Source organism: Cebidichthys violaceus, unplaced genomic scaffold (genome assembly GCF_023349555.1).
Source record: "Cebidichthys violaceus isolate CVI_PGR_0920_01 unplaced genomic scaffold, fCebVio1.0.p SCAF_14, whole genome shotgun sequence".
Lineage (NCBI taxonomy): Eukaryota > Metazoa > Chordata > Actinopteri > Perciformes > Stichaeidae > Cebidichthys > Cebidichthys violaceus.
The window spans coordinates 7,521,963-7,549,028 of NW_027176307.1; the positions used below are offsets into that span (position 1 = coordinate 7,521,963).

Here is a 27,066-nt window from a genome sequence, read left to right on the forward strand (position 1 = left end):
TATTTATAGCCGTGGATATGAGACCCTACTCTGTAGTGGAACACCAGGCCGTACAAACATGCTTAATGCTATTGAGCCCTGTGACACTACTCACTCACAAGCCCATTTCTCCAGACCATAAATCCTGCTTTGTAAAAGAAAACAAAAGCCCAAACAGAGAATCAAATGTTCGAGGCACCTGCTGTTGCTCTGACAACAGACGGCTAGAGGTCACGGACTACACAAAGCTAGCTGACTGTATGACACAAATAGGCCGATATCATTAATCTAGCGTCTCAGAAAGCAACGGCAGTGCAGCGGATCTCTGGCCTCCTCCAGACATCAGAGAGATTGTGACCATCGTTCACAGAAGCACAACAGCAGCCCTTGTGTTAAAGACAAAACAGGAGTTGCTGCAGCTTCCTGTACACAAATGAATCCATCATTGTTTAAAGTAAAAAAATAACATACTTTATGATGGAATTTCTGCTTTTTTGCTGTAATGAACCATTGAACCGTGCTGTACCGAACCGTGGAACCACTGTATCATATTGAACCGAACCGAGAATTTTGTTAACCGTTACACCCCTAATATATATATATATATATATATATATATATATATATATATATATATATATATATATATATATATATATAATATATATATATAATATATATATATATATATATATATATATATATATATATATATATCATAAATGCTTTATGAGTGAGACCAAATAAATGCATTATGAGTAAACAGGCTTTTGTTTTTTTCTTCTTATCAGTTGAACATAAAGAATGTATGCTAGCCTTTCATATTAGATAAGAGTTTTAGTTGGCGACAATATCAGAACGATACGGACATTCAGGCTCAAAGGTGTACGGCAGATATAAATGTTTAATAAGATAAGACTATGGGACAAATTCTGCAAAAAATCTCCCAAAATCTACCGTGACCCACCTGTGGGTCCCGACCCAGTCTGTGGGAATGATTGGCCTATAATACCGTGGGAATGCCTGTCGAGGGAAATAAAGGTATTACCCCTTCTCCGAAAAACACCCACGCTTCTTTGAAAAAATATGCATTTGCACATTCAGCGTGAAACTGAGGCAACAAAGGGGAGGATCTCACCTCAGTTTGAAAGTTTCAATAATCTGTGTGTCAGATGTCTTCCATGACTTTTTTAGAAGCTATAGCAAAAAAAAAGAAAAAAAAGAAAGAAGATGCAGAAACACCATTTTCACACCCCAAATTCTCATGATCATCTCATGCCACTGAAAGCAAACAACATTTTTTTTTTTACAGGTATAGAAACCTGTTTGAACAGCGGTATTGTTTGTTCTGGGAAACACACGGATTAATGACCATCCTTGTACTTTTTGTCCTGTTGCTACTCAAATCTTCATTCTCCTCGTGACTCTATGAAAATCATGGCAAATGCAGTATGACAGGCACACATTATGTAATTACATGAGATAACAGCCTTTCATATAGCCTTACATGGTTGTGGCTAAGTCCTTCTGACTAAGAAACAGCCTGACACATCATTAAACAGCAAGCGTGTTTGATACAATGGAAAACAGCCATGCATGAACTTGTGATACTAAAATACTCCTTTTTACACCAAGCCACACATTGTGAAAACATAAAGTGGGTGTAGTTTGTGTAAACTCTGGGTGTAGAGCTGCTGTGTCACCAAACCCACACAAGAATTGGACTGGTTGAGGTTGACTATCCATTGAGTGATTACTGTAACAATGGAGTGATAGCTTCCTTCTGAAACAGGAGGGAAGTTGTCATGAATGACATGCGCAGATCTGGGAAACTGATGCTATTTTCAGATAGCTGAACAACTAACAGATCCCCGATAAAAAATACTGACATGACGGATTCCAAATGAAATCATCTGGCTTTACATGACAATGTGACCCTTTTGAAAAATGTGTCTGGACAAATAGATAAGTAAGCAATTTAAACAAATAGTTCAACATTTGGGAATCAGGCTAATTTGCTTTCCTGCCATGAGTTAGATGAGCAAATCAATATCACTCTCATGTCTATGCAATTCATGGAGCTAGAGCCTGGAGGCCATTAGCTTAAAGACAGAAAGCAGCAGAAACAGCTAGCTGGCTCTTTGTAGGGTAAACAAGTACACAAACCAGCACCTCTTAATCTTTGCTACTAACTTATATAACTTTTATCTGTACACATACACATACAGGTGAGATACAGGCGTATCTGTACACTAACTATGGAACTATTGCTAGGAAGCTATATTAGCTTAGGTTAGCTTAAAGACTGGAAGCAGGCAGAAACAGCTAGCTGGCTCTGTGCTATGTAAAAGGAAATACACAAACCAGCATCTCTTCAGCTTTGTTACCACAGTATATAACTTTTGTTTAATCATTACACAAATAGATACAAGTGAGATACAAGTTTGTCTGTACACTAATCATGACAATGGAGCCATTTGGCTATTAGCTTGGCTTAAAAACTGGAAGCAGGCAGAAACAAAGTTTAACATTATTCCTACCTAAAACCTACCACCAAAAGTGTACTAATGAATGAGTTCTATCTCATTTCTATCTGTGCAAATTAAACAAAAAAGATATAATATGATATAAGGTGTTGGTATGTATATATGTATATATATATATATATATATATATATATATATATATATATATATATATATATATATATATATATATATTTGTTTCCACTGCATCCAATTTTTATGCTAAGCTATATGTATCTTGGCTCTAGCTCTATAATTACCGCATTCTGATGCTCAGGAGGTATATGTCCCAAAATGTCAAACTACTTCCAGATGCTTTCCAAAAATGATAATTGTCTCAGTTTCACAAATTACCTATGATGTACTTTAAGTAGCCTACTTTTATTTTACTTCCTCCCCCTTCTCATCAGCAGTATTTTACCCCTTCCTAAGCCGTTACTGTAAACAATGTTGGGTAGTCTACCTATTACTGTAAAATGACTACTGGAATAAAAGTATACAAAACATTACTAAAAATTCTAATTGTGGGACATTTCCCTCAAACTAACTAATTTGCCCATGTAGGCTGCTTTATTCTGCTTTATTTATATTTAGCAAAGATTTGTCTCCAAATTCTATAAAAATATTTGGTAATGTAACCAAGTGAAACTGACGGGGAGAAAACGATTGGGTCCGCCGGACGGGTTATGGGTTGCACGGGCCCTGATTAGGTGAAAAGATGCACCTGCTGGCAAATCGTGTTCTTTTTCTCTTTCTCGCCACCGTCACGAGCGGTGTGCCGAGAGCCTGTTCTTTGTCTCCGCCGCCACGAGCGGGTGTGCTGGGAGTCCGTCCGCTTTCTCTCTCGCAACGAGCGGAGACTTGGTGTGGAGCGCATTGTAGGGGTGCGTCGGGAGCTCAGTGTCTGGGAGGCATCCTGTACAGAGGGGACGGCGTGTGTTTGGGGGATGGTTGGTTTCAGAGCTTCCTGAGCCGTACACCCAATTGTAGCTGTGGGGGGGAATCCAAGTGGGGATGGCTGGGTTGCTGGACAGCCGCTAGTGGGACACTGCCTTGGTCTTTTGTTTCTTTTCTTTTTCTTTAAATTGTTTGTGGTGCCTATCCTAGCACATGGTCTGTGAACTCCTCCTGCCCACCAAACCAGCTGTCATTGACTAAAGCAAATAGTTATTGTACTAATAAAGTTTGCTATTTTCATAACAACGCTGCCTCTTGCCTGTACATGCCTTCACGGTGTTTGAACCGGGTCTCTGTGGCAACGGGGTGCTACAGTTTGGCGCTGTGAGTAGGGTCAAGTTAGGCAGTGGCAGTCTGGTTGGGCCTAGTGCTGGAGGGGCAGGACTGGTGGGAAGGCAATAGATTTTAGACCAAGGCAGTGGGTCTCATGAAGTCTACACAGCTAGAAGAGCCGGGCCGTCAGCTGGAGTGGACGGGTGAACTGTGAAGATGGAAGATCTTCAAGAGGAGCTACAGGCCCTGAAGAAGAGGGCGGTGGCAGACAAGGCAGCTATGTCGGCCTTAAAGGACCTTAATGACTCCTTGAATACACAGTTGCAACAGCCATCCCCAGTAGAGGGTGATGCTGGTCCCAGGCTTAGAGAGCGTGTCATTTATGTACCAAAAGAAAAAAAGTGTCCGGTTTTCAATGCTGAGTTTTATGAGTGGTTTGATGAAATAAATGCAGTTTTGGGTTACCGTCATTTTAAGGATACTGAAAAGGCTATGTACATTTATGACCATTTGGGTGGGGAAGCCAGACAGGAGATACGATATCGGTCTCAGAGCGAGAGGAGAGACCCTAGGCGCATTCTGGAGATTTTGAAGGAAGTATATAGGCAGCCTGATTCATTGACCAGATTGCAAAAACTATTCTTTGATCGGAGGCAGCGAGAAGGGGAATCTGTCAGAGAATATTCGCACGGGCTGATGGCTATTATTGATGATATTAATCATTGTGACATCAAGCAGGCCTGGTGTAGTGACTTTGCTTTACGTGATCAATTTGCAGAGAATGTTCGGGATCTAGCACTACGTAGGGAGCTAAAGAAGGTGATTCGGCAGAATACTAAAATCCCTTTCTTTGAGTTACGCAAGGAGGCGTTGAGGTGGGAAGATGGGGGGCCAGCGGGTCAGAGTCGTCGGGTGATAAGCTCATGCGAGATAGGAGCAGGAGCTGTGGAGTCCAATGCAGTTGTTGCGGCTGCCCTCCCTGAACCTGACCCACTGATGGTGAAAATTCTGCAAACTTTAAAGCAGCAGCAGGTCCAGATTGAGAGCACGCTGAAGCAACAGCAGGCTCAGATTTTTGATTTGGCACGGAAAGTGTCTGATTTATCCGGTCTAGGGACTAGCCGGGCAGGGGTACGTGGGGAGCAGCCAAGGTTTGACGCTGATGGTCAGCCTATATGTTTTAAATGTCGGGTCGCGGGTCACATGGCGCGACAGTGTCGGGTAGGGGCTCCAAACAGAAGGGCAGCTTCGGCGGTGCGCCATGAGGTCACCCGTGACAGGTTTGCCCATGTAGCTGAGCAGCTGGGAAACTCTCCCCCCCTGTGGTAATGAGTCCAGCTACAGGTGAGGTTCAGTCGGGCTCACACTTGGAAGTTTCAAAGGAGGAATATGAATGTTTGGTGGGCAGATGTCCAACTGTGGAAATTTTGTTGGGTGGTGTGAAGGTTAAATGCCTCCTAGACACTGGGTCTAACGTGTCAACTATTACAGAGACATTTTTTGAGCAGCATTTTAGGCCAACTCTTAAAACCTGTGAGTGGCTTTCCCTGTCGACGGCTAATGGGATGGGCATTCCTTACTTGGGGTATTTCGAGAGGGATGTCTGTGCCTTGGGCAAGATTGCAAATGGGAGGGGCATTCTGGTTGTTCGGGACCCTACAGACACAGCGACATTACATCGGAAAATAGCTGTTCCTTGCATATTGGGCATGAACGTAATTAAGTGGTTTTATGAAATGGAGCAGTCGGCATCAGATGCGGAGCAGGATTATGCGTCTGATTCGGATGAAGTTTGGGGTTTGGCGTTCTCTGTTTGCCAGCGGGAGCAGGCTGTTTCACCTATAGGCTTTGCCTATTCCACCGTACCTTTCCGCGTTCCGGCTGGATCAATGTGTTTTGTACCCGTGTCAGTTCCACCTGGGCAGGCTTTGTCAGGCTCATTTGTGTGTGTAGAGTCATTAGGGGCAGGGGAGGGGAGCCTCCCAGAGGAGTTGCTCGTTTCCAGTGCAGTAGTTCCAGTGGAGAATGGACAGGTTGCAGTACCAGTGGTGAATGTAGGGCTTGTGGATGCGAATATTGAATCTCAGACCTGTCTTGGCTCAATACATTCGGTGGAAGTGGTGTCGGGTGGTACTGTCCCTGTAGCATTTGAACGAGTAGGGCCGCAGGAAGAGCGAGTCTTGTTGTGCGAACGGGCTGGTGGGGATGCGGAGCGGCAGCAGCTGCCCCCGGAGGTAGCCGCACAGGAATTTCCAGGGCTGACTGTTGAACAGGTACGGAAAGTGAGGCAGCTCCTGAATAAACATTCTGGGGTCTTCGCAAGGTCAGACATGGATTTGGGATTTACGAACGTGATAGAGCATGAGATTCCAGTCCTGGATGACGTCCCGGTTAGGCAGCGCTACCGGCGTATACCCCCAAGTCAGTATGAGGAAGTCAAAGCGCATATAGCACAGCTATTGCTGCAGGGCATTATCAGGGAAAGCAGTAGTCCCTACTGCTCTCCCTTGGTGATGGTGAGGAAGAGGGATGGGTCGCTAAGGCTTTGTGTGGATTACAGGCAGCTTAATGCAAGAACACGCCGAGATGCTTTCCCTCTTCCACGTATCGAAGAGTCCTTGGATGCTTTGAGTGGGGCAAGGTGGTTTACCACCCTGGACCTGGCGAGTAGGTACCATCAAGTGGGGGTGGCTGAGAAAGATTGTAGTAAGACTGCATTCTGCACCTGTATGAATTTACACGGACGCCATTTGGGCTCTGTAATGCGCCAGGTACCTTTCAGCGGTTGATGGAGCGAATTTTGGGGGACCAGAGGTTCCAGTCGCTTCTCCTGTATCTGGATGACATTGTGGTGTTTTCGTCTACCATTGAGCAGCACCTGGAGCGCCTAGATTTGGTGTTGTCCCGGCTGGAGCAGTTTAATCTCAAGGTCAAGTTGAGTAAGTGCTCATTCTTTCAGTCAGAAGTTGTTTACCTGGGACATGTCATATCAGCTACTGGAGTGGCTACTGATCCGGGGAAGATCCAGGCGGTTGCAGAGTGGCGTCGACCACAGAGTGTGGCGGAGTTGAAATCGTTCCTGGGTTTCTACAGGAGATTTGTGAGAAACTTTGCTAAGTTGGCAGCCCCACTCCACGCTCTGTCCACACAGCTGTCAGAAAAAGGGGGGAGGAAAGCCTCTTCGACCCCTGTGTTTGGCCGGACGTGGGATGCAACCTGTGAAGATGCTTTTGAAGCATTAAAACAAAAGTTAATTTCCGCTCCCGTGTTGGGATGTGCAGAAACCGGGGGTTCAGGGGGTGGCTAAGTCCTCACTGCCCGATGTAGAGTCCGATTCGGACGACTCTCTGCTGGTGATCATTGGGGCTGATGTCCCGGGTGCGCAAGGGAGCGTTTTGGAGGAAAAAGGGGATGGGGAAAGAGAGGGGGCAGTTGGCTTGGAAGAGCTGTCTCCCCCCCATCTAACGGGGGCTACCCTCCTGGTAGGCGAGGAGGAAGTAAGTGCAGGTGGGAGGTTACCTCATCCAGTGCCATCACCTGGGCCTTTGCCATCACCTCTACTTCGAAGGTCCAAGCGTGCTACTGCTGGGGTTCATTCTAACCCGCACCAGCTGCCGAGGTCTGCGGTAAGCCATCTAAGGGAGAAGGGAGGGGCTCCTGTAGGAGTGGCGCAGTTGCAGCAGGCTTGCGTGGCGGTGTTGAAACAGGTTTTTACAGGGTTAGCTGAAGGATTAGGGAAGGGTGATGTGGGATCTGGATGGGACATAGGCCATCAGTGGGACACTGAGTGATTTAGAGGGGGGGTGAATGTAACCAAGTGAAACTGACGGGGAGAAAACGATTGGGTCCGCCGGACGGGTTATGGGTTGCACGGGCCCTGATTAGGTGAAAAGATGCACCTGCTGGCAAATCATGTTATTTTTGTCTTTCTCGCCGCCGTCACGAGCGGTGTGCCGAGAGCCCGTTCTTTGTCTCCGCTGCCACGAGCGGGTGTGCCGAGAGCCCGTTCTTTGTCTCCGCCGCCACGAGCGGGTGTGCTGGGAGTCCGTCCGCTTTCTCTCTCGCAACGAGCGGAGACTTGGTGTGGAGCGCATTGTAGGGGTGCGTCGGGAGCTCAGTGTCTGGGAGGCATCCTGTACAGAGGGGACGGCGTGTGTTTGGGGGATGGTTGGTTTCAGAGCTTCCTGAGCCGTACACCCAATTGTAGCTGTGGGGGGGAATCCAAGTGGGGGTGGCTGGGTTGCTGGACAGCCGCTAGTGGGACACTGCCTTGGTCTTTTGTTTCTTTTCTTTTTCTTTAAATTGTTTGTGGTGCCTATCCTAGCACATGGTCTGAGAACTCCTCCTGCCCACCAAACCAGCTGTCATTGACTAAAGCAAATAGTTATTGTACTAATAAAGTTTGCTATTTTCATAACAACGCTGCCTCTTGCCTGTACATGCCTTCACGGTGTTTGAACCGGGTCTCTGTGGCAACGGGGTGCTACAGTAATGGCATATTTTTGTTGCCTGGATTAATCATTTAGTTGACAATCTGGGTACACCTAAAAACCCAACCTGATACACTGAACTAATGCAGTCTAGTATTACAGCTCTGTAATAGATCCTACCTTCATCATGGTTATAATTTTCCATTTTTAGAGAGAGGTGTTTATTCAAATAAATCATTGAGGAGGCTTTGTGCTGCAGAATTGCATTGTGCTGAGGGGTGTTAAAATAATATCTTCTCCATTCCATTTATGTCAAGGGTAGACGTATGAACACCACTTCATATAATTCAACAGCAACACAAACAGGTTCCAAAGTGATTGTACAATGGAATCAACACTGAACACTTTCAACAAAAACTGAACATTATAGCCCTCATAAAGGTAGAATTTATTACAGAGCTGTGGTATTAGACTGCAACTAAGTGTAGCGCACAGGGTAACAACCCTTTTTTCAAAGGGTGAGGTTGGTGTTAGTTGGTCAATAGAGAAAAAGCGATAGTTTCATGACTTTAGCACTTCACCAACAGGGTGTGATGCCCCCTGAGGCACTGTACTGACTCAGATACAGTAAATGGTGCTTTTCCAACGCACAGACAGAGGGCAATGTGCAGCTCTTGACACTGAACTGGCGTCAGCGCTTTCTCAGTGGTTGGTGTCCATAGCAACCTGAGGTAAACATAAGCTAGTGGAGACAAGAGCACTTGCACAGCTTTACAAAAAAAATAAAACATCTCAAGTATGTAAAGTGGAAGTCCCAGTATTTCCCATGTGAGGTAAATATTTGGCCATACGAACACACAAGCACGCAATCTTAGCAATGGGAGAAATACCACAGGGCAGCAAGAACAGTTTGTCCCCAAATGCCTCATGGTGATATTTGGCAGAATGTGCGGAATTCAAGTAAGATACAAAAGATGATTGATTTGTCTGATCTGACGCACCCACAGACACTCGAGAGATAGATGACATCACAGCCATGCTGGGAGTGTAAACGTGTGCGTGTGTTTGACTGAGGGTTGCCCCATAGACGTGTGAATGCTACACCGCTTTTGGATATTGTTGCTATGTTTTCACCAAGCCTACCTTTCACAATAAGAATGTAAACAAAAGGGATCCTGGGAGTTTTGTCTTAAATGTCAGGGGAGCACAGACAGGTAGCTCTGTCACGCACTTTGCCACCATGTTGCGCAACAGAAAGTCATTTCCTCTTAAAGACTTGACTAAAAACAACTATGGGACAAATGCAGAAAAAAAATATCACAAGGAAAGTCACAACACTGTAAAAAAAAGACAAGGAAAATATTCAAAATTCCTACCAAAAGTCATACATTTTCTGCATGAGTAAAAGCTGTGTTTTCCAGGATTAAAGCTAATTTGTGCAGGATTTGACCTCCAGTGGTGTGTTAAGCATGTGCAATGCTACATGGGTAAGTCCAGAACATTCCATTGTGGAACATGCAGTGTTGGTTTCATAAGGGAGTCTCCACGAGGAAACTTTAGAGTCTTTCCCCTTCCTCTGCACTTTGTGTGCTGCGTAAATCCACTTTGTAGTGTAACCTTGTACAGACACGATTGATGAAATCCTGCCATCTTCTTCTGTCTGAAGTTTTTTTTTTACGTTGTTGCACCACATACACTATTTTTGCAAATCCCAGCAGGTTACAAAAGCATGACCTGCCTCAGGGCAAAAGGCGAGTTTGTCAGGTCTGATCACAAAAACGAAACATTAACTTCTTGTCATTTGTCATCTCTTTTGAAACTGTAACATTATTTGATGGTGACAGAGAATTAAGTAGAATACAAATATACATAAAAAAACATTGATGTTGTTTTACCCTGCTCAGTGGAACACTAGTAGCCTAATGCTGCAAACTCTTCTTTAGTAAAGTAACAGCACAAATCTGATTAACACACAAAAAAGTCAAATAAGATGGTCTCCCTTGCATTCTGTGGTATTTACATAAGAGACTGTACACGGAGCAACAATATCAATGTGCTTTGCAAGTAAAATTAGTTATAGCATGGTTATGACATGACATATTAGTGTATAGGTGTGGGCTATAGTTAATCTTCAGTGTAAATTGTAAACTAAATTTGTCTCTTTTTAAACTGATTTCAATTAGGCCAAAAGTAAGTAAATGGTATATATATATATATACTTATATATATATATATATATATATATAAGTATATATATATATATATATATATATATATATATAAGTATATATATATATATATATATATAAGTATATATATATATATATATAAGTATATATATATATATATTATATATATATATATATATATATATATATATATATATATATATATATATAAGTATATATATATATATAGAAAGACTTTGGTTAGCCACTTGAAATAGATAATTTCCCCAGTGCAGAAGGGAATTATTCAAGAGCCAGTTTGGGGCTGCCTCCCTTTCATTCATGCCCATGGTGTCTCATTCATTGACATAAATCATGACATGTTCCCTAACCTACATCACAGGTGAAAATAGGTGTCTAATAGGAAACTACAAGATTTCATTCTGAGTCTCTTTGGGAGGGAGAGGGGGGGATTTTTCTCACAAAAGCACAAGCTCGGTGTGATTTCCCTTGTCAGACCTGAGATAAGTCAATCGGAATTCCCCACTGAAGCCCCGCCCACCGAGCGCACAAAACCCAGCTCTTCTTCTTCGACGCCACTACTCTGCCCTGACCTTTGGAGAGAGACGGAACTGTGTTTTCTGACAGTCGCAAAGTCACCATGGACGTCCACCGAGTATCTAACCGCAATCAAATGGAATATAACTTCGACAGCATGGAGCCCAAACACGGGAAAATGCTGCCTTGCCAAGAGGACCGTTTCGACAGCGGCCTGGATTCCCTGAAGGAGGACGAGCTGGTGAACGAGTTTGAGGACATGCATGTGAACATAAGCGAGGAGCTCACACCGGAATACGAACCGTGGAGATCTGTAGTGACCGACGACGGTGACACGTAAGTTTTTTTGTAGATTAATCATGCACAGCGCATTAGCACGTTTCTTCCTTCTGAGTAAATCAGATATGCGTAAATCAAAAGCACTCGAGCGCAGCATGCAAAGTTCAAATTGAATGCATAGAAAAACTATGAAAAAGCTTCGAAATTACGCATGAAAATGTCGAAATTTGCACGAAAACAAGAGGCCTTTAAAAAGTGTGTGCGTGTGCAACAAAGCGCGTCCTCAGTGAGTGAGTGTGTGTGTGTACTTTGGCTGAGAGCGCAGTATGGGCGGTGCTAAAGTCCGCTCTGCGTGTTCAGGAAAGTCCCTGGCCCAGTGCCAGGAACTGATAAAGCATCAGATGTGTCAAGCAACAACTGGTGGAAATAACCCGACAAAACTCCGGTCTTGCGAAACGCTCCACTGCTCGGGCTTTGTTCTTTCGTACTTAGCTGGAACCACTTCCTCAGTGCGTACATTTTTTATTTTTTTTGAAAAGCACTATTTTAACTAACCTCTCTCTCTTTCCCCCCTCCTCCTCACCACACAGGCTCCTCCACTTGGCCATCATTCATGAAGCCACAGAACATGCCTTTCAGATGATCAAACTTTCTCACAATCACCCCTTCCTCAATGCACAGAACCACCAGAGACAGGTAATAACCCCAAAGACATGACTGAATACAAAGCCACACCTTCCTCCTCATACACACAAATTACCTTTTGAAGTCAGGATGATATTTAAATATATTTTCTGAACGTGTCCTCCCCAGACTGCCCTCCACCTGGCAGTGATCACAGAGCAGCCTCAGTTAGTGGAGAGGCTCCTGAAGGCCGGCAGTGACCCACGTCTGGCCGATGACAGCGGGAACACGGCTCTCCACATCGCCTGCAAGAAGGGCTCCCTCGCCTGCTTCGGCGTCATCACCCAGAACTGCCAGCGCCACATCGCCTCTATGGCGTCCTTCCCCAACTACAGTGGTAAGTACAGAGTTAAAATGGAACCCCTGAAGACACGCAGACTTTCATGTCTCACTTAAGAAGTTCTTGAATTTGGTTATTAACTGAGCTTTTCCTCTCCACAGGACATAACTGTCTCCACTTGGCGTCCATTAATGGCTACATCTCATTGGTTGAAAGCCTTGTTCGGCTGGGTGCAGACATCAATGCACAGGTATGTGTCATCAGCCCAAGAGGCAGCCAGTTTAACAAAAAGGATGTCAGGACAACCTTGGTGTGATGCAGCAGCGACCTAACAGTGTTTCTTTACGTTGTTGCTCATAGGAACAGTGCAGTGGACGGACTTCGCTCCATCTGGCCGTAGACCTCCAGAACCCCACTCTGGTCCGGCGCCTCCTTGAGCTTGGCGCTGACGTGAACTGCTTGAACTACGGCGGCTTCACGCCGTACCACCTCACCTACGGACGTCAGAGCGAGGAGATCCGCCACCAACTGTACGAGAGAACGCCGCAGGAGCTGAGGGAGCTGCCTGACAGCGAATCAGATGAGAGCGATATGGAGGATCTGGATTCATCGGAGGATGAGGTTAGTTTCTGAATCAGGGTCCTCAAAGGCAAAAGCGCCTGAAGATTTCATATGATCTTGTTTTTAAAGTCTGGGTTCCTAACGTCTTTTATTTTCTCTCCTGCAGCTATACGATGACATAAAGTTCGGAAAGTAAACGGAAGCGTCCCGTCTACCGGCGGTGTGAATGACAGTGAAGCTGCTACTATGTGGCCCAGCCACAGCCCCTAACGAGGGACACATCAGTCCACGTCCCCCGTCCAGGCCCAAGTCCACAGGTGCTGGCCCTGAGATCAAAAGAACGTGGATGAAGACGGTTTCCGGTCTGGTCAAGCCCGGTGCGGATCACAGAATGATCTGCACCGAAACACCATAAGACAGCAAGACCACGACCTCCATAGTCCTTCTATATACTGTAAATATACATTGTGTATATACCAGACAAGACGTGTGTAATATATTGTAAATACAGAGATATTATTTTTGTACCTGTACATATGTGTGAATTTAAACACTATTAACAAAAAGTTGTTCTGAATAAAAATAAGTTTATAAATATACACAGCTGTGACTGGTGTGACTTTTATTTCCTTCTGTGTTTCACGGCCTTTCCACATTTTAAAATGAGCATTATTTCTCACTTAAACAAAGTGACGAGGAAGACAGTCATCGCCCAGACTTGTGAAAGACAAAAACGATCCCACTTAGAACAGTCTGGGATTTCCTTGTTGGGGCGAAGTCACCGGGTCTCTGAGTCACCGCGTTGAAAGTCCCTGGGCGGCATAAGAGGAACATGGTGTACGTAAACATTCCGCCCAACGCTACCGCTGAATGGCAGCTCGGAACTGGCGCTCGCTAGAAATACAGAGCAACTTTTTTACTAGGAAGTGTCTTTTACCAATACTGGAAATGGGCCAGAAGTAGTTATCAGTCTGACTGCTGTCACAATGACCAGGAAACTTTGGAGGCGTCTGGGAAGTACAACAGAGATATGTTGATAGAGTTGTGTAGAATTGTCAAGAATTTTCCAGAGAGAAATGACCTCAAATAACCAGGAACTTGCTCTAATTCCCAGTATGAAGTAGACCTGAAGGCGACACAGAGAAAATGTCCCAGAGTGATTAGGTGTAATAGTGTGTACTGCATGTCGCCTGTAATAGTCCTCATAAACATGAACTAAACCTGTACAGGACTGCAGGGGGATTTTCCACAGTCAATGTTACCTTTTAAGGACAGTGGAAATGACCTAAGAGAGGGGCATTAAATATGAATTCATACAGCAAAAAAGACATTTTAGCCATTCTGATACTATAATAGCTGTAGAAAGCAGTGTAGCAGAAGACTGATGAGAAATAGTTTTACTGATGATCATATAAATTAAATGCTGAGCTGAAGCCACCGTTTCCCCATGACACACTAGGCCATATGTCAGCTTTGTCAAAACCATTTTGAAAGGGGAACAAATGTCCCTTTGCATATAGAAACTACTGGTAAGACATATCCGGTGAGTGCAAAGCAGTCTATTTCTGACATGCTCCATGTGCGTAAAAATAAAAAGCTGAAATGTTGAGAAAATGAGGTCAACATCACTTTGTAGTAAAACAAGCTCTCCGCAGTACGTCGGTATGTCACGTGATTTTAGTGTGTTCAGAGCCACAACAGGAAGCTCAGAGGTTGAGCTCTGCACACGCTCTCTTGTTCCCAGAAACGTTTCCCCTGCTGCTAAACTCAACTCACAGACAATAACAGAGGCCAGAAGTTATAGAGCTTACATACATATTCATAGCGTACATTTGTCTGAAAAATGGAAACGGATCCATGTGCAAAAAATAATCACTATCTTCACAAAAAATACAGAACAGGTCGAGAGACAATGGTTATTTTACTCGAAAAACTTTTTATTGTTGAATGAAACAGTGGGGGTGAATGTACAGCAAAACAAAGATAACACCAGCCTCCATCTGGGAACTGCATATCCCATCATGCTCTATCTTAAATCAGACAGGCGACGCGTCTCTGCTCACTCAGTCCCGCTCTGCCAGGGACACCAGGTGAACGTCCACTTCAGTCTCCGTCAGAATCCTGAGAGAGAGGACAGGGCGGAAGATGACGATTGTATCCTAACCTTTAATAGAACACCATCATTCATCAATAAAGAGCAGGCAGTAAGGCTATTTGATGATTTTCTTTGCCATATACAATAGTAAGTGGACTGTTGGTTGAATAAATTGAGCAGTTTGAGTACATTACCTTATGCTGAGAGAAATTACAACTGGCATTTCTACCGTTTACTGACATTTTATAGACAAAACAATTCATCGATTGCTGCAGATTAATGAAACCAATCGATGGTTTTATCCCTGACCCAAACCTATCGAGAGTGTCTTAAGGTGACGTGGTAACCAGGGCCTACATATGTTTCTCTACACAGTCCCTCTGAAACATCATGCTGAATGTGAGCACCAATAACCAAAGATGAGAGAACTCTATTTGGTCCACTGTTAGTCTCATCTTACAGGGGTAACAAAGTGGTGCTGGATCAAATCACCATGTATTGCCGGTCATTTACCTGAACTTGGGGTCCTGCATTGTGACAACACCCACCTCGAGCTCAGAGGGCTTGAAGTCAATAGAGAGAACACTTGACAGACAAGAGATTGCCGTCTGAAAAGAAGAAATGTTGAGATGTGTTTATGATATTTCTATTACATGGTATCTAAGTATTTACTCAACATCCATATAATGCTAAAATTAGAAGCCACACAGCTGGAAACCACCTCTAAGGTTACTTTCACAATCATGCTCCTTCCTTATCAACCTGTGTTACATCCGAGTAAAGACATTTTTGTACCTCAATAGTTTGTTCAAAGGTCCAGTCCAGTTTCTTTTTCACTTTCTTCTCCAGGAAGCTGGTGGCTTCTGTCTGCTTCACTCCAGCGGCGGTGGCCTTGAAGCCGCAGTAGTAGCCTGCTGGGTCGCATTTGTACACCTGGGCGCCGTGCTCCTCGTCTATGCCGATCATGATCATGCCTGCAGGCAACAGCAAACAGGGAGGATTAGGACATTTGGCTCCAGTGTTTTACACTGATAGATCACTACTTTAGGGTCATGAGAAAACCCCGAACGGGACAGCAAATAAAGAAAGACACTTACAGCAGCCCAGTGGTCGCATCTCAGCATTCTGTGTGTAGACTTGTGAGATGTCAGCAAGCCTCTTACACAGCATGTCCACTGGAATCTCATAACCGTACTTGTACTTCCAGTTGGCTGCCTCGTAGCGAGCTCGCTGGACTTGGGACCTGCTGTCAGCTGAAGGAGACGAGGGTGAGGTGGAGGGAAAAGTGGGCGATTGGTTCAAAGCCCCCGTTTAAATGTCCCACAGTCACAAAGGTACTCCCTAATGCAAGGTTTCAATGATAAACAAGAGAAAGCTGCTCTCATGGCAAAAATAACATTTGTGTGGAAAGAGGAACCGTCAGCTACAGTGAATGCTGTGACTGAGAAGAACAGAGATGTCAAATGATCCGTAAGACTCATCACTTTCAATTTGAAAGGAAAATACTATTTTTGAAAAGCGGTATTTTTTTTTTTGCCTTTATACTAAAAACCTACTGCATTTCCTGTCGCGACCATGGTTTACAACGGTGGCAAGTTTACGATGAGCAATACTTTAAATGCTTCAGTTAATAGAAAGTGAGGAGAAAAATGAGAAGAAAATGCAAACACGCTGCTGAAGAAAAAAACTAAGCAACTAAAAACATGAAAGTTGTATCCATCAAAATTCAGTTTTACTACCTTTTGATTAATTCCTCAGCTACATTCAGAAAATCTAAAACCAATAAACCCTATTGATAAATAACAGACTGCTTACTATACACATTAAGGCTACATCCACCTTACTACGCCAGAGTTTTAGGGCACCGGAAAGTTTGGAAACGCTACTGAAGCCGGGTAAGATTGAAAACACCGGGGTAACCTTGTAGTGTGGACAGGCAGAACCGCAGAACTTTTAAAACGATGACGTAGACTCCCATGTTTGCTACTTGATTGGTTCTTAGCAGGCACGACGTGTCCTTCCCTGATTCATCACATGACCATTTCCCGGAAGAAAACAAACAGCAGCCTTGATTATCAATCGACTAGCAGGTTAATTCAACATGGAGAACTGATTACAGGTGTTGGTGACCTTGTTGTCTAAACTAGCAGCTGTTGTCCAGTTAAAATCTACATTTTAAAATCATACTACTGCTGACATGTGGAGGAAGCAGCTGTTATTGGAGCGATTAGCGAGCGGCGTTATCAGACCTACGGAGCAGACGTCTGAAGTCACGGTTTGCGGCTTTGAGGAGGATGGACTCAAAACGGAGGACTTTCCTTTGCCTATTAATGCTTATTTTGTTCTGCTCAACTATTGTGAAGTCCACACAGAAACTGTAAAGGAACACAAACATTAAATGCTCTCCAGTAAGAGACTTCAATCACCAGCAGTGAGAACAGACAACAACGAAACCGAGAGGGAACGGGTGAGAGACGTGTGTTGACCACATTTATGGACACATAATCTAGTAAACCATTATGTGTAAGTGTTGATTTTAAAGTAAATTTGATGAGAGAGAGAGAGAGAGAGAGAGAGAGAGAGAGAGAGAGAGAGACGCAGCGCTGTAACCACAAGTTAGACAAATAAAACTTTCCACAAAATGTGTTTATAGAGGAGGATTTTAGAGGAAGATCTTAAGTATTGAGCACTGCTTTTTAATATTAAAGACTACTATAATACTTTTGTTGTATTTTCTGTAACTAAGCAACCAATCTACTTCCTGTTTACACCAGCACCCCATGCCCAGTGTACATGAGTAGTCACTTGACATTAGTTTCCAGGCGTGCTAGTATAGACGGAGATGGATTTTGTTTCAAACCGGGCTTTTAGTGTGGATGTATCCTAATGTAGGCGCCACAGCTTACCTGTCATGCCAGACATTACACATCCAATACTATCTGTTATTCTGAAGAGGTGGGTCACTGTGGCAGAATCCAGAAGCTTGTCCTGTAGGAAAGGGTTTCATAACAAAATGATCAGTGTGTGATAACAGGGACAGCTTCCTCATCTTTTTATGGCAGTACTGCATCCAAAAGATTTACAACTAATAAGTGCCTTGGGTATTCATGTGATCAGAATAAACTATAATGCAGTAAAATATTACATGCAGACAGACACACATTTGGCAAAATATTCAAGAATATCAATCTATCTATCTTAAATTATGCCTCCTGCAAATAAAAAGCTATGTAAATGAAAACAAAAATACATCAATATAAGTATTGTCACAAATATTTGTTTAAACGTAAAAAATGCTTTTAATTTCTTGCTTTTTTCTCTTTTTGCTGCTCATCTCTTTTTTAAACATGATATATACCTCTAAAGACGTGAACTATTTTACCAGTAGTTTAAGTAGATGCAAGTGGAGAGAAACTCAGGTGCATTGTTGTACATTTATCACTAACCAATAAATGAAGCATATCAAGTTCCCATGACAATACATGGAAATGTCCCATGTAAAGAGCTCTAAAGTGAATCCATTCATCTGTCAGGTTGCAATGCTTCCACTCTCACAGACTCACCGGTACTTTCTTTTGTGTTACAACAATTGCACAGTCCTTCCCTCTGACTGCTACTGACGTGAGTCCACCTTGGTTTATGGCCTTGAAAGCATATTCTGCAAATAAGCAAGACACACAGGAGGGTGTCTTTAAGTTTACATGTTCATCTGAAAACATGAATGTGAGGTAGGAATGTACAAAACAAGCACAGCGTTCAATATGTACACACACAGGCGGAGAAAACCGAAGCAACAAGCAGAGGACTGGAGTCATCTGATTAGTTAGCTTAACATAATCATCGAGGGAGTTGTATGGCTGCACATCACATTAGGGAACACAAAGATCTGTTTTGTTATTAAAGGCTTGTGGAGCAGCTTCATGATCTGTGATGATTGTTGTTGATCAGATGACATCAACTAAAGTCCTGTCCAGTTCATCTTAAAAGGACAGGATCAATTACACAAACAACACATGGGCTTCATATTTTTAAAAACAACCGAAAGTAGTTTAATCAAAAATAATAACAAAACTAAATAAACGTAACCGTAACACTTTAGCCAAGTTGTCTCTCTCAGCTATGAATCAGCTCGCTTGACTGCAATGCTAAATATGCTAACTAGCATACTAGCCAGCTAGCCATTGTGAGTAGCGCTTTTTGTGTAATTGGAGAATGAGCGAAGTAGACGATAAATAACAACTGACACGAGACAAGGACAACTTCAGTGGCTTTATATGATACTACTTTCGCTTTGGCGTGGTGTCATGTATAAGCTAGAAGCCAAGCTACACGAACCATGACAGAGCATTTAGCTAGCTAGCAAACAGGTAAGCCTGCGAGCCGGCTTTAGTGTGAGCAGGTCCGCATACTGACCGACTTGATAGAGCCTTCCTTCGGGAGAGAAGATGGTGATGTGTCGATCAAACCCTGCACTTGAGCCTCGGGACATTTTACAAGGCAAAGTTGGCCGAGAAGTTCGTCCAAATGAATTTGCGAGCAGATTTTACTTCATGCACAATATTTTACCCGGAAGTTGAATGATGGGATCCAAACTTCATCCGGTGTCAGAGGCCTGCTTCGTTTCCATGGTGATATCATACTCGCAATGGTTTTTGGAAAAGTAACATTTTGAGGTAAAGTTACTTATACTGGCTTGAGTATTTCCATTTTACTACATTTAAGAATGATGTATTATAGCTTGGTTACTTCCCCTCACAATATGACAGCTATAGTTATGAACTGCTTTGCAGAATATTTTTGAAAAATGTACTGTATGGCCATAAGTACCCAACAGTAAATAAAGTATTACAAATTAGCTATACCTTGACCAACTTTCACATAACATGCTATCTACACTTGAATGCATTAGTAATACATTAATAATACTAGTTATTAAATTGACTAATAAACTATGATGTATTATGGATTAAGAAGACAGGCAGTATGTTAAGTAGCTGAAATTTGCTGATGTTTTGACTTGTCATACTGTTGTACACTAAGGATGGTTGTGATACACTCAAGTGTCAGTGAGCCAGCATGAACAATACCTGGAACCAGTCCTTCATTTGATTATCTTTTCCGACTGTGAAATGTTCAAATGCCCTCATGAAACAGGCCCTGTGCATGCTAACATGGCTTACTGGAACACTAACTTGGGAAGGCGTCATCATTAATGTCAACATCATGACAAGTCAACATATCTGCTGTGGGGAAGGCCTAAACTACCTTTGTGAATCTTATTATAATAAACATTTTTTTAACTAAATATTGAAACTGGGGAGTTAATTATGCCACATTGTTTAATGTGAATTTAGTATATTTGCAATACATCAACTGTGTCTCGTCTTTTTAGCCCCTGCCCCTTTTTTTGTTATTTAAGATTTAACATTAGTGATACATTAACTATTATATTACTAATATGGTGTAGACTAAGCAGCTTCTTTATGCCAACATTATTTCTGCATAAGCTGCACAGGGAAGAAAACAGATTCTCTCATGAGCCCACGTTTACTTTTCCCTATCACATGATAAGCCAAGCGAAGATAATGCCATCTTTGAAATGGAACATGAGCTTCAAATTATTTATTTTTTCAATTCGTGGCATAAAATCACAGCTATATCCCCTGATAAGCATAAGATTCCCACTTTTTTGTTCCTGCAAAAAAAACAAAAAACGCTAATGTGCATGTGTCGTGTGGGATTTTCCCTCTGTCCCCAGGTAACTGCTGCAGCTGAAGAGAGGACGTTTGCTTCCTCTTTATAAGTTACTCACACATTTAGATAGTGACTCATAAGGATACTCAGAGCGGAATCATGAGCAGTGATGAGCGGTTGAAACTAAGTTGCCAAAAGGGTCTGCAATGCCAACAGTGTTAATCTTCTATCAAGTGTTCTGATCTGGTTTTATAGCAAAAAGTCCCTGTTAGGTTTCCACATCATTATCCTGTTTTAAAAACTATATAATTTGTGACTCTCATAGATGACGTACATGGGAGTGTTTCTAATTGACCCCATGCCCTGAAATATATGACACAGTCACACACCGTGTATGCAATAAAGTATTTTGATAAGAAGTGAATCATTTAAAAATTCATACAAAATCCAGTATTGCAAAAGGTTTGTCGACTCCTGCACAACCACGAGTAGACTATTCTATTCTAAAATAGACGGTTTTAAGATCACCTTTATTAATACGACCTACATTCATTGCACGAGTTGGGGAGTTTAGATTACATTAATTTGATAAAACAATACATTTCAGATTTAAGGTCCGATTTGGATGCTGTCTGAGTAAATGACTAAAAAGCAAAGCATAAATTTGCTCCTAGATTATGTTGCTAAACATCCGCACCTTTGCTTTGAGACCCTTCTACATTCTTTCTGCCCCTTTCGTATTCTCTTCCCCGCCTCCGTTCTCACTCTACATTTGCACACTGTATTCACATTTGAACCCAGAAAGACCCCCACCCCCGGGTCTAAGAGAAGCGGCGTGGGACTGACTTGTGGGGTTATCTGGGGGGGGATCTCCAACATCTATGAAAACGCTTTTTCACAGTGCAAAGCCACAGTCTGGCTATTATTTTCCAACCACAAAAGTTTAAATGTTAGGTTTCTCTGAAAGCCATCATAAGTTAAAATGAACCATTAGTAGTTTTGACTCATTTCCTATATATATAACATTTTTACCAGCTTTTCTTTCCCTAACCATTGATCTTTTACAAGAGTATTTAAAATTTCCCAAATACATTTCTTTGAAAAAATCTTCTATATGTTGTTCTCTATACAAACCCTGAGCCCAGAACCACTATGTACATTGTGTTGCTCTAAAAAAGCATTAAGATGTAAAGCAGAATAACTCATTTATCTTAAGAAGAAAAACAATTCATCATATTTTACAGCACACAGTTTCTAAGAACCTGAATGCAGCTTCTGAGCAGCTTCTCGGAACAGCTTATCTGAAGTGGACTAACACGCAGCATGAGGCCAAAGTCGGCTGAGCGTGTGTGTGATAACAATGGCGTGTGCTCGCTTCCTTTTACTACAAACCTTTCTAGAATTTGCACACTGTTCCTTGTAAGTTATCTAGTGGTTTCTCATGTTGCAAACACCCAAATGGTTGCACAGTAGTCTCAAGGTGTGTTTCAATTAGTGGTTTCACTTAATTCTTAAGGATTGGTTGACAGTGAGACAGCACGCATCTTCAGGGTGGTGTGCTCATTTATGTATGCAATGATGGTTTTCAGAGAGGGAAGATAAGCTTTACTCTGCAGCACAGAACAAGTGTCATGCTTCTAAAATAAACACACACCTGCTTTATATTTATATTGGTTTATTTAATAAAACAAGCCTGCATGATCTCCTGATCTAATATCCTCAATTATTGGTCTTTGACTCTGAGCAAACTCTCAGAGCTTCATGTCCTTTAAAAACATTATTGCCACACAAACTGGAAAACACCGGCGTTAATTCTCTCCAACAACACGTGTGCTACTCTGTTCCTGTTTAGGCCATCAATGTGTTGGTGGAACGCAAGCTATGTCTGGCCTACTGCATTTCCCCACTCATTTACTAATATCTTTGGTTTTGTGACCAAATTCACTTCAGAGCTGCTGTAATTATCTTCCAGCTAAACATTGGATGTGTTAAGAATAGGGAAAGCAAATCTAACTGTAGTTTACTTTTAATAGAAAACAAAACACCACTCAGCTCTTGCATAATAGCATCCGTTTTAATATCTCATGGTAGATAAAGAAGATTTCAGATTCTTCCTTCATATCTCATGTCAGTCTACAGTGAGTGTTATGGCCCCGTTTACTTACCTGGAATTAAGATGCAATCTGTGTTTGTTTTTTATTTATCTGTTGCAGGTGAGTTCTCTGTCCCTTATCACCCGGTGTGGCAGTCTGATTTGCCTCATCACAGGAGAAGCTTTAACTCTGAACACAGATCTACATTGTTTCTGCTACTTCTATATCACAACTCGGGTTTTAGCATCCAGTCTGTCGTTTTAATGGTTAGCAACTGTTAAAGGATGCGAGCTGTGAAGTCATATTGATACATGGTGAAAGTAATTTAGGCTACACCTGACCTGTGCCGTATGAGCCTTTAAATGACATGCAACTCTTTTATTGATGGGACTGTCAGTCAAATTGAGGTTATCATGTCTGTGCTCTGTTTAGCTGTTATCCAGTCATTTCAATACTGTGTTGCTGGGTCTTGACAATTTTAACAGAATAATTGATGAATCCAGATTGTAAACAATTGTCGTGGGGAGGAAAATAAATAAATCACCTTTGCTTGTGACTGATATTGTGTCTTTATTGATCTTTGACAACATAATCAGAAGCTCACTGTGATAACCGTGTGTTTTGTAGATGAAAGAAAGTGTCTTCCAATTCAACCAAAAGTGAGTGGCGTTGTCGGAGTTAGGCTTTATACCACAAGACTAGCCTTGTGGCTACAACAACACAATGCAGTGGGCGGACTTGAAAACTTGAAACTTTGGAAAGCTCCCTCCAAAGCCACAGAAGACGTAACACTACGTTTTCACGAAGTACAAAGTACTCCTTGAGACAAATACAGTGACCCTCGAGTAACATTGTCAGAGTGCCGCTTTAATACTAGACATACAGTGTAACATAGTACAAGGAGCCGTTGGCAACACTGGTGCCGTGGGCCACATGACTTGACTTGAGCTTGTGATTCTTCCACATCATGACGTAACTTGTGTTTATGTAATGTGGTTGATGCATTACAATGCTTATACAGTCGGCTGAAATACATATACCGCATCGTTCATTTAGAATTTCAGCTGGATGTGGTGAGTTGACTTTGCAGACTGGCGTTTGTTTGAAACTCATGTCCTATGCTTTTATGCCATGTGTTCTTTCAGTTTTTTGTGTCGTCTTAAATGTAAACTTTTAGCCCTTACATGGTCACTTTATGTTATTTATGCTTGTAATTCCACTCCTGTGAAGCACTTTGTGAATGTGAAAAGCGCTTTATAAATACATTTCACTTACTTACTTACTTTAAACCAAAGGCAACGGCTGTATGCAGGCCGTCTGCCATTAGCAGAAGTCATGAGCCGATTGTGCAATCACACCATATGCTTTGACATGTGCTCTTTTTTGCTTTGTGTCAGAGACAATTTAGAGACGTATGGAAAGTTGCGTACTTTATCATGTGCACTCTTGATTTAAATCTCAGGTTGTCCAGAGATGTAAAGTCGGTGACAAATCCCCACCAAAAGTTTATTGAGCAAAATCCCAGGAGTAAGGATCATAATGGTAATTAAAACTTTACGGGGAAGTTCATGAGACTTCTGACAGCGACGGTGACCTCTAAGTGCCAGATTTGAAGCAGTCTCACCCCCACTCTGCTGTTACCTGTCCTGTTTCCAGTAAAGACTTAGTCTATGAATTAACTGTATGAACAGTGAGTAAGAGCTGACTGGGACCTCATCAGCTGGTCTCTCAGAGTGAACCATGTAAGAACAGGTGTCTGCGGTGACAAATAGAGCAAGCATGGAACAGGGGTATATCTGTGGTTTTAACCTACATATCCTACCTTAAATAACCTGCACAATATCCCCAAAATAGACAAAGCACAAATTATATTAACAGATGCTGGGCACTTGTATTTCAAATTAGATGCCCTCGCTATTTGCACATTCTGCAATGTGATGATGATTCAAAGAAACTCAAATGGCAATGTGTCTGAGCACATAGAAATAAAAACGCACATGGATCAAACTTGACCTGGAGAAAAATCTAAATCTCCAAACAACAAAAACATCCATTCTCCAGAGTAGGTCAGCGACTTGAGGAAGTAAACATGTCTCACTCCGCTGTGGCACAGGGCAGGAAACCCAAAACCTCTTCTTCTTTTTCTCAGTGTTTTGTTTTAGGCTGAGTACCTTGCAGAGTGTCGCTCAGTGCTCCCCAGCAGGCATATTCAGACAGGCCTTAACTATCAGGTTCTACTGGTAAGCTTTGTCAGCCATGCCTTATACAGTTCACTCTATCATCCTGCACAGTCAATCATGCTTCATGAAAAAGTGCAAAACAACAGTCTCAGTTCATGTATGAAATGTTCATATATACATTTGTGTTCACATAGGATTTTAGTTTTTTTGTTTCATTTTAGCACAACTTTCAAACTAACATATTTCAATTGGAAGTATCTTTTGTGCCTGCACCACTGTTTTTGTCAGACATCATGCAACAAAGAATCCTAAAATGTATCTTTGGTTATGTGATCTAGATATGAAGCTTTGTATGGTGATGATGTGTTTTCTATTGCACATGTAATACTGTTACGGTTTTACATGTGTGCCTGGTTTTCATTGAATCTGGCTGGTTTTAAGTTGTGATTGGGCCGGAAACTGGCAATCTGATGTGGAAAACAACACAGAAAAGACACACAACATAACTGCTTTTTCTTGAGCCACAGGTTATGGTTAATTATGCCCTAGAGTTTGCGGTGGAGGGGGACGTCTGAAATACCCTGCTTAGTCTGCTGCTCCTGCGACCCAGCCCCAGATAAGGGGCTGAGAATGGATGCGGAAAAAGAATATACATGTTTACTTCTGAGAAATGTATCACTTAGGTCTCTGAATTGTTTTCTTGTAATATTACCCCCTCGCCCAGCTCTATCTTTTTTTTTTACTCAAGCGCTGACAGCAAGTGCAACTTCACAACCCCTTGCCCTCACGCTTTGACTCCATATCTTTCTTATAAATGAGCTCAAACCAGAAAACAAAAAAGGGTTAACAACAAGGGTTAGACTTAACAATATGGGTTACAACTAAAATGATTTTGAAGATTACCAGCCCTACCTTTAACTGTTTAACTGAACACATTTTTAGCAAGTTACCTTTTTACACATCCAGTAGTTGCAGTTGTGTTTCTGATCTGGTCTCTTCTGACTTTTTAGCTGTTAAATGCCTCACTGTGCTCCACCAGCTAATGTTAGCTCCTAACATGGTGCAATGAGGCCCCAAATGTTACGTATGAGGTTGCTAACTACTCTCACAAATAACAGAAACATGCTTACCTAAGTTTTCATGACTTTCCATCTGACTGCCAGTTCGGTATCACTGCCAACACTGTAACTGAGAGAGATAGAAATGATAGAAATGGCTAATATAAGCTAACTAAAGCTAACAATAGCTAACAGACAGAGCAGCATGGCATCATCAGACCAGTGTTACTCTTTAAAACAACTACAAGGAAAGGTAAACTCTGATTTAATAAATCAAATTTTCCGTTTACTGCCAACATTATTACACTGGATGTACGTTAACCTCCTCTACTGTGGTTTACAGTTGTGAGTTAGCTAGCATAGCATCCAGCCTGTTCCTGTAAACACAGATTTAGTTACCTGTGGACAAAGCCAGGCTAGCATTCGCCTCGTTCCCAGTCTTTCGTTAGCTAAATTAGCAAAGGTTTCCTTTAAAGTGCTCATTTTGAAAAATGATTAATAACAATAATAAGACACAACGTATCTGCATCAACATAACACTTCATCCTAGCCATATTAAAATAATACCCTACAACTGGAAGCTAAAGAGATTTTCCAAGTATACCTCGAGCCAAAACCTGGAAAACCCATGGACAGAGTAATTTTGGGGGCGACCTGTTCCTGGTGGCCTCAGTAATAACAGAGGGTCAGTAACCTCCTGAAGAGAAGGCTTAAAAAGAGAAGAGAAAACGCCCTGCTGCATTGCAGCAATGCCAACAGCAACTCACAGCAGGGGCCAAACCAACTGTGCATTGGACCATTACATACATGAAGATGAAAGTGATACATCAAACCAATATGCGAAAGACCAACAAAAACAATTATGCTGTTGTATTACTAAATATTGGGCAATAACGGAGCTTTAGCCCTTGATAGACACGGTGGTGGCACGCTATAGGAGCGAGACTGTGTGGGATCCAAATGACTAAAAAGCATGACTCATTTTCTGCACACTACTGTACGCCTATAAAAATCCCCCCTTCACACACTTATGCATTCATTAATTGAGTGTCCACATTGTCCGCAGATGGAAAACATGCTCTCATCGATCTTATTTGGTTATTATGTTAGATAGTCAAACAGGATTAGGACAAGTTATTTATTTCTACATGGAGCAATGAAGTCACTTCAGGGAATGCTAGGGGAATTTGGAATGAGAAAATGTTCCCAAAAACTGATATCACTATGTATTGGATGGTTAGACCGTATGCTA

The 27,066-nt window shown here is 42.3% G+C and overlaps 2 protein-coding genes across 2 annotated transcripts; one reads left to right on the forward strand and one right to left on the reverse strand.

Moving 5' to 3' along the window:
- Positions 1-10,919: 10,919 nt before the first annotated feature.
- LOC137871075 (NF-kappa-B inhibitor alpha-like) lies at positions 10,920-13,293 on the forward strand. The gene is made up of 6 exons (XM_068708660.1): positions 10,920-11,226; positions 11,760-11,865; positions 11,983-12,190; positions 12,295-12,383; positions 12,494-12,754; positions 12,861-13,293. Exons 1-6 carry the CDS (start codon positions 10,994-10,996, stop codon positions 12,888-12,890), a joined length of 927 nt encoding a protein of 308 aa, XP_068564761.1. The 5' UTR covers positions 10,920-10,993; the 3' UTR covers positions 12,891-13,293.
- Positions 13,294-14,610: 1,317 nt separating this feature from the next.
- Positions 14,611-19,366, reverse strand: LOC137871076 (proteasome subunit alpha type-6). The gene is made up of 7 exons (XM_068708661.1): positions 19,203-19,366; positions 18,353-18,447; positions 17,696-17,777; positions 15,887-16,042; positions 15,585-15,763; positions 15,303-15,397; positions 14,611-14,815 (listed from the first exon to the last, which is right to left on the reverse strand). The coding sequence occupies exons 1-7, from the start codon at positions 19,276-19,278 to the stop codon at positions 14,758-14,760; spliced, it is 741 nt and encodes a 246-aa protein (XP_068564762.1). The 5' UTR covers positions 19,279-19,366; the 3' UTR covers positions 14,611-14,757.
- Positions 19,367-27,066: the final 7,700 nt, after the last annotated feature.

What these genes read in the sequence shown, in the direction of transcription:
- LOC137871075 (XM_068708660.1), top strand. Translation starts at nt 10,994, where the DNA reads ATGGACGTCCACCGAGTATCTAACCGCAATCAAATGGAATATAACTTC. An exon ending in GTGCAGACATCAATGCACAG is followed by an intron (nt 12,384 to 12,493) that starts GTATGTGTCATC and finishes TGTTGCTCATAG; the next exon opens with GAACAGTGCAGTGGACGGAC. An exon ending in TGGATTCATCGGAGGATGAG is followed by an intron (nt 12,755 to 12,860) that starts GTTAGTTTCTGA and finishes TCTCTCCTGCAG; the next exon opens with CTATACGATGACATAAAGTT.
- LOC137871076 (XM_068708661.1), bottom strand. Translation starts at nt 19,278, where the DNA reads ATGTCCCGAGGCTCAAGTGCAGGGTTTGATCGACACATCACCATCTTC. An exon ending in AGGAAGGCTCTATCAAGTCG is followed by an intron (nt 18,448 to 19,202) that starts GTCAGTATGCGG and finishes GCTTATTTGCAG; the next exon opens with AATATGCTTTCAAGGCCATA. An exon ending in TGTAATGTCTGGCATGACAG is followed by an intron (nt 16,043 to 17,695) that starts GTAAGCTGTGGC and finishes CGTCTCCTTCAG; the next exon opens with CTGACAGCAGGTCCCAAGTC.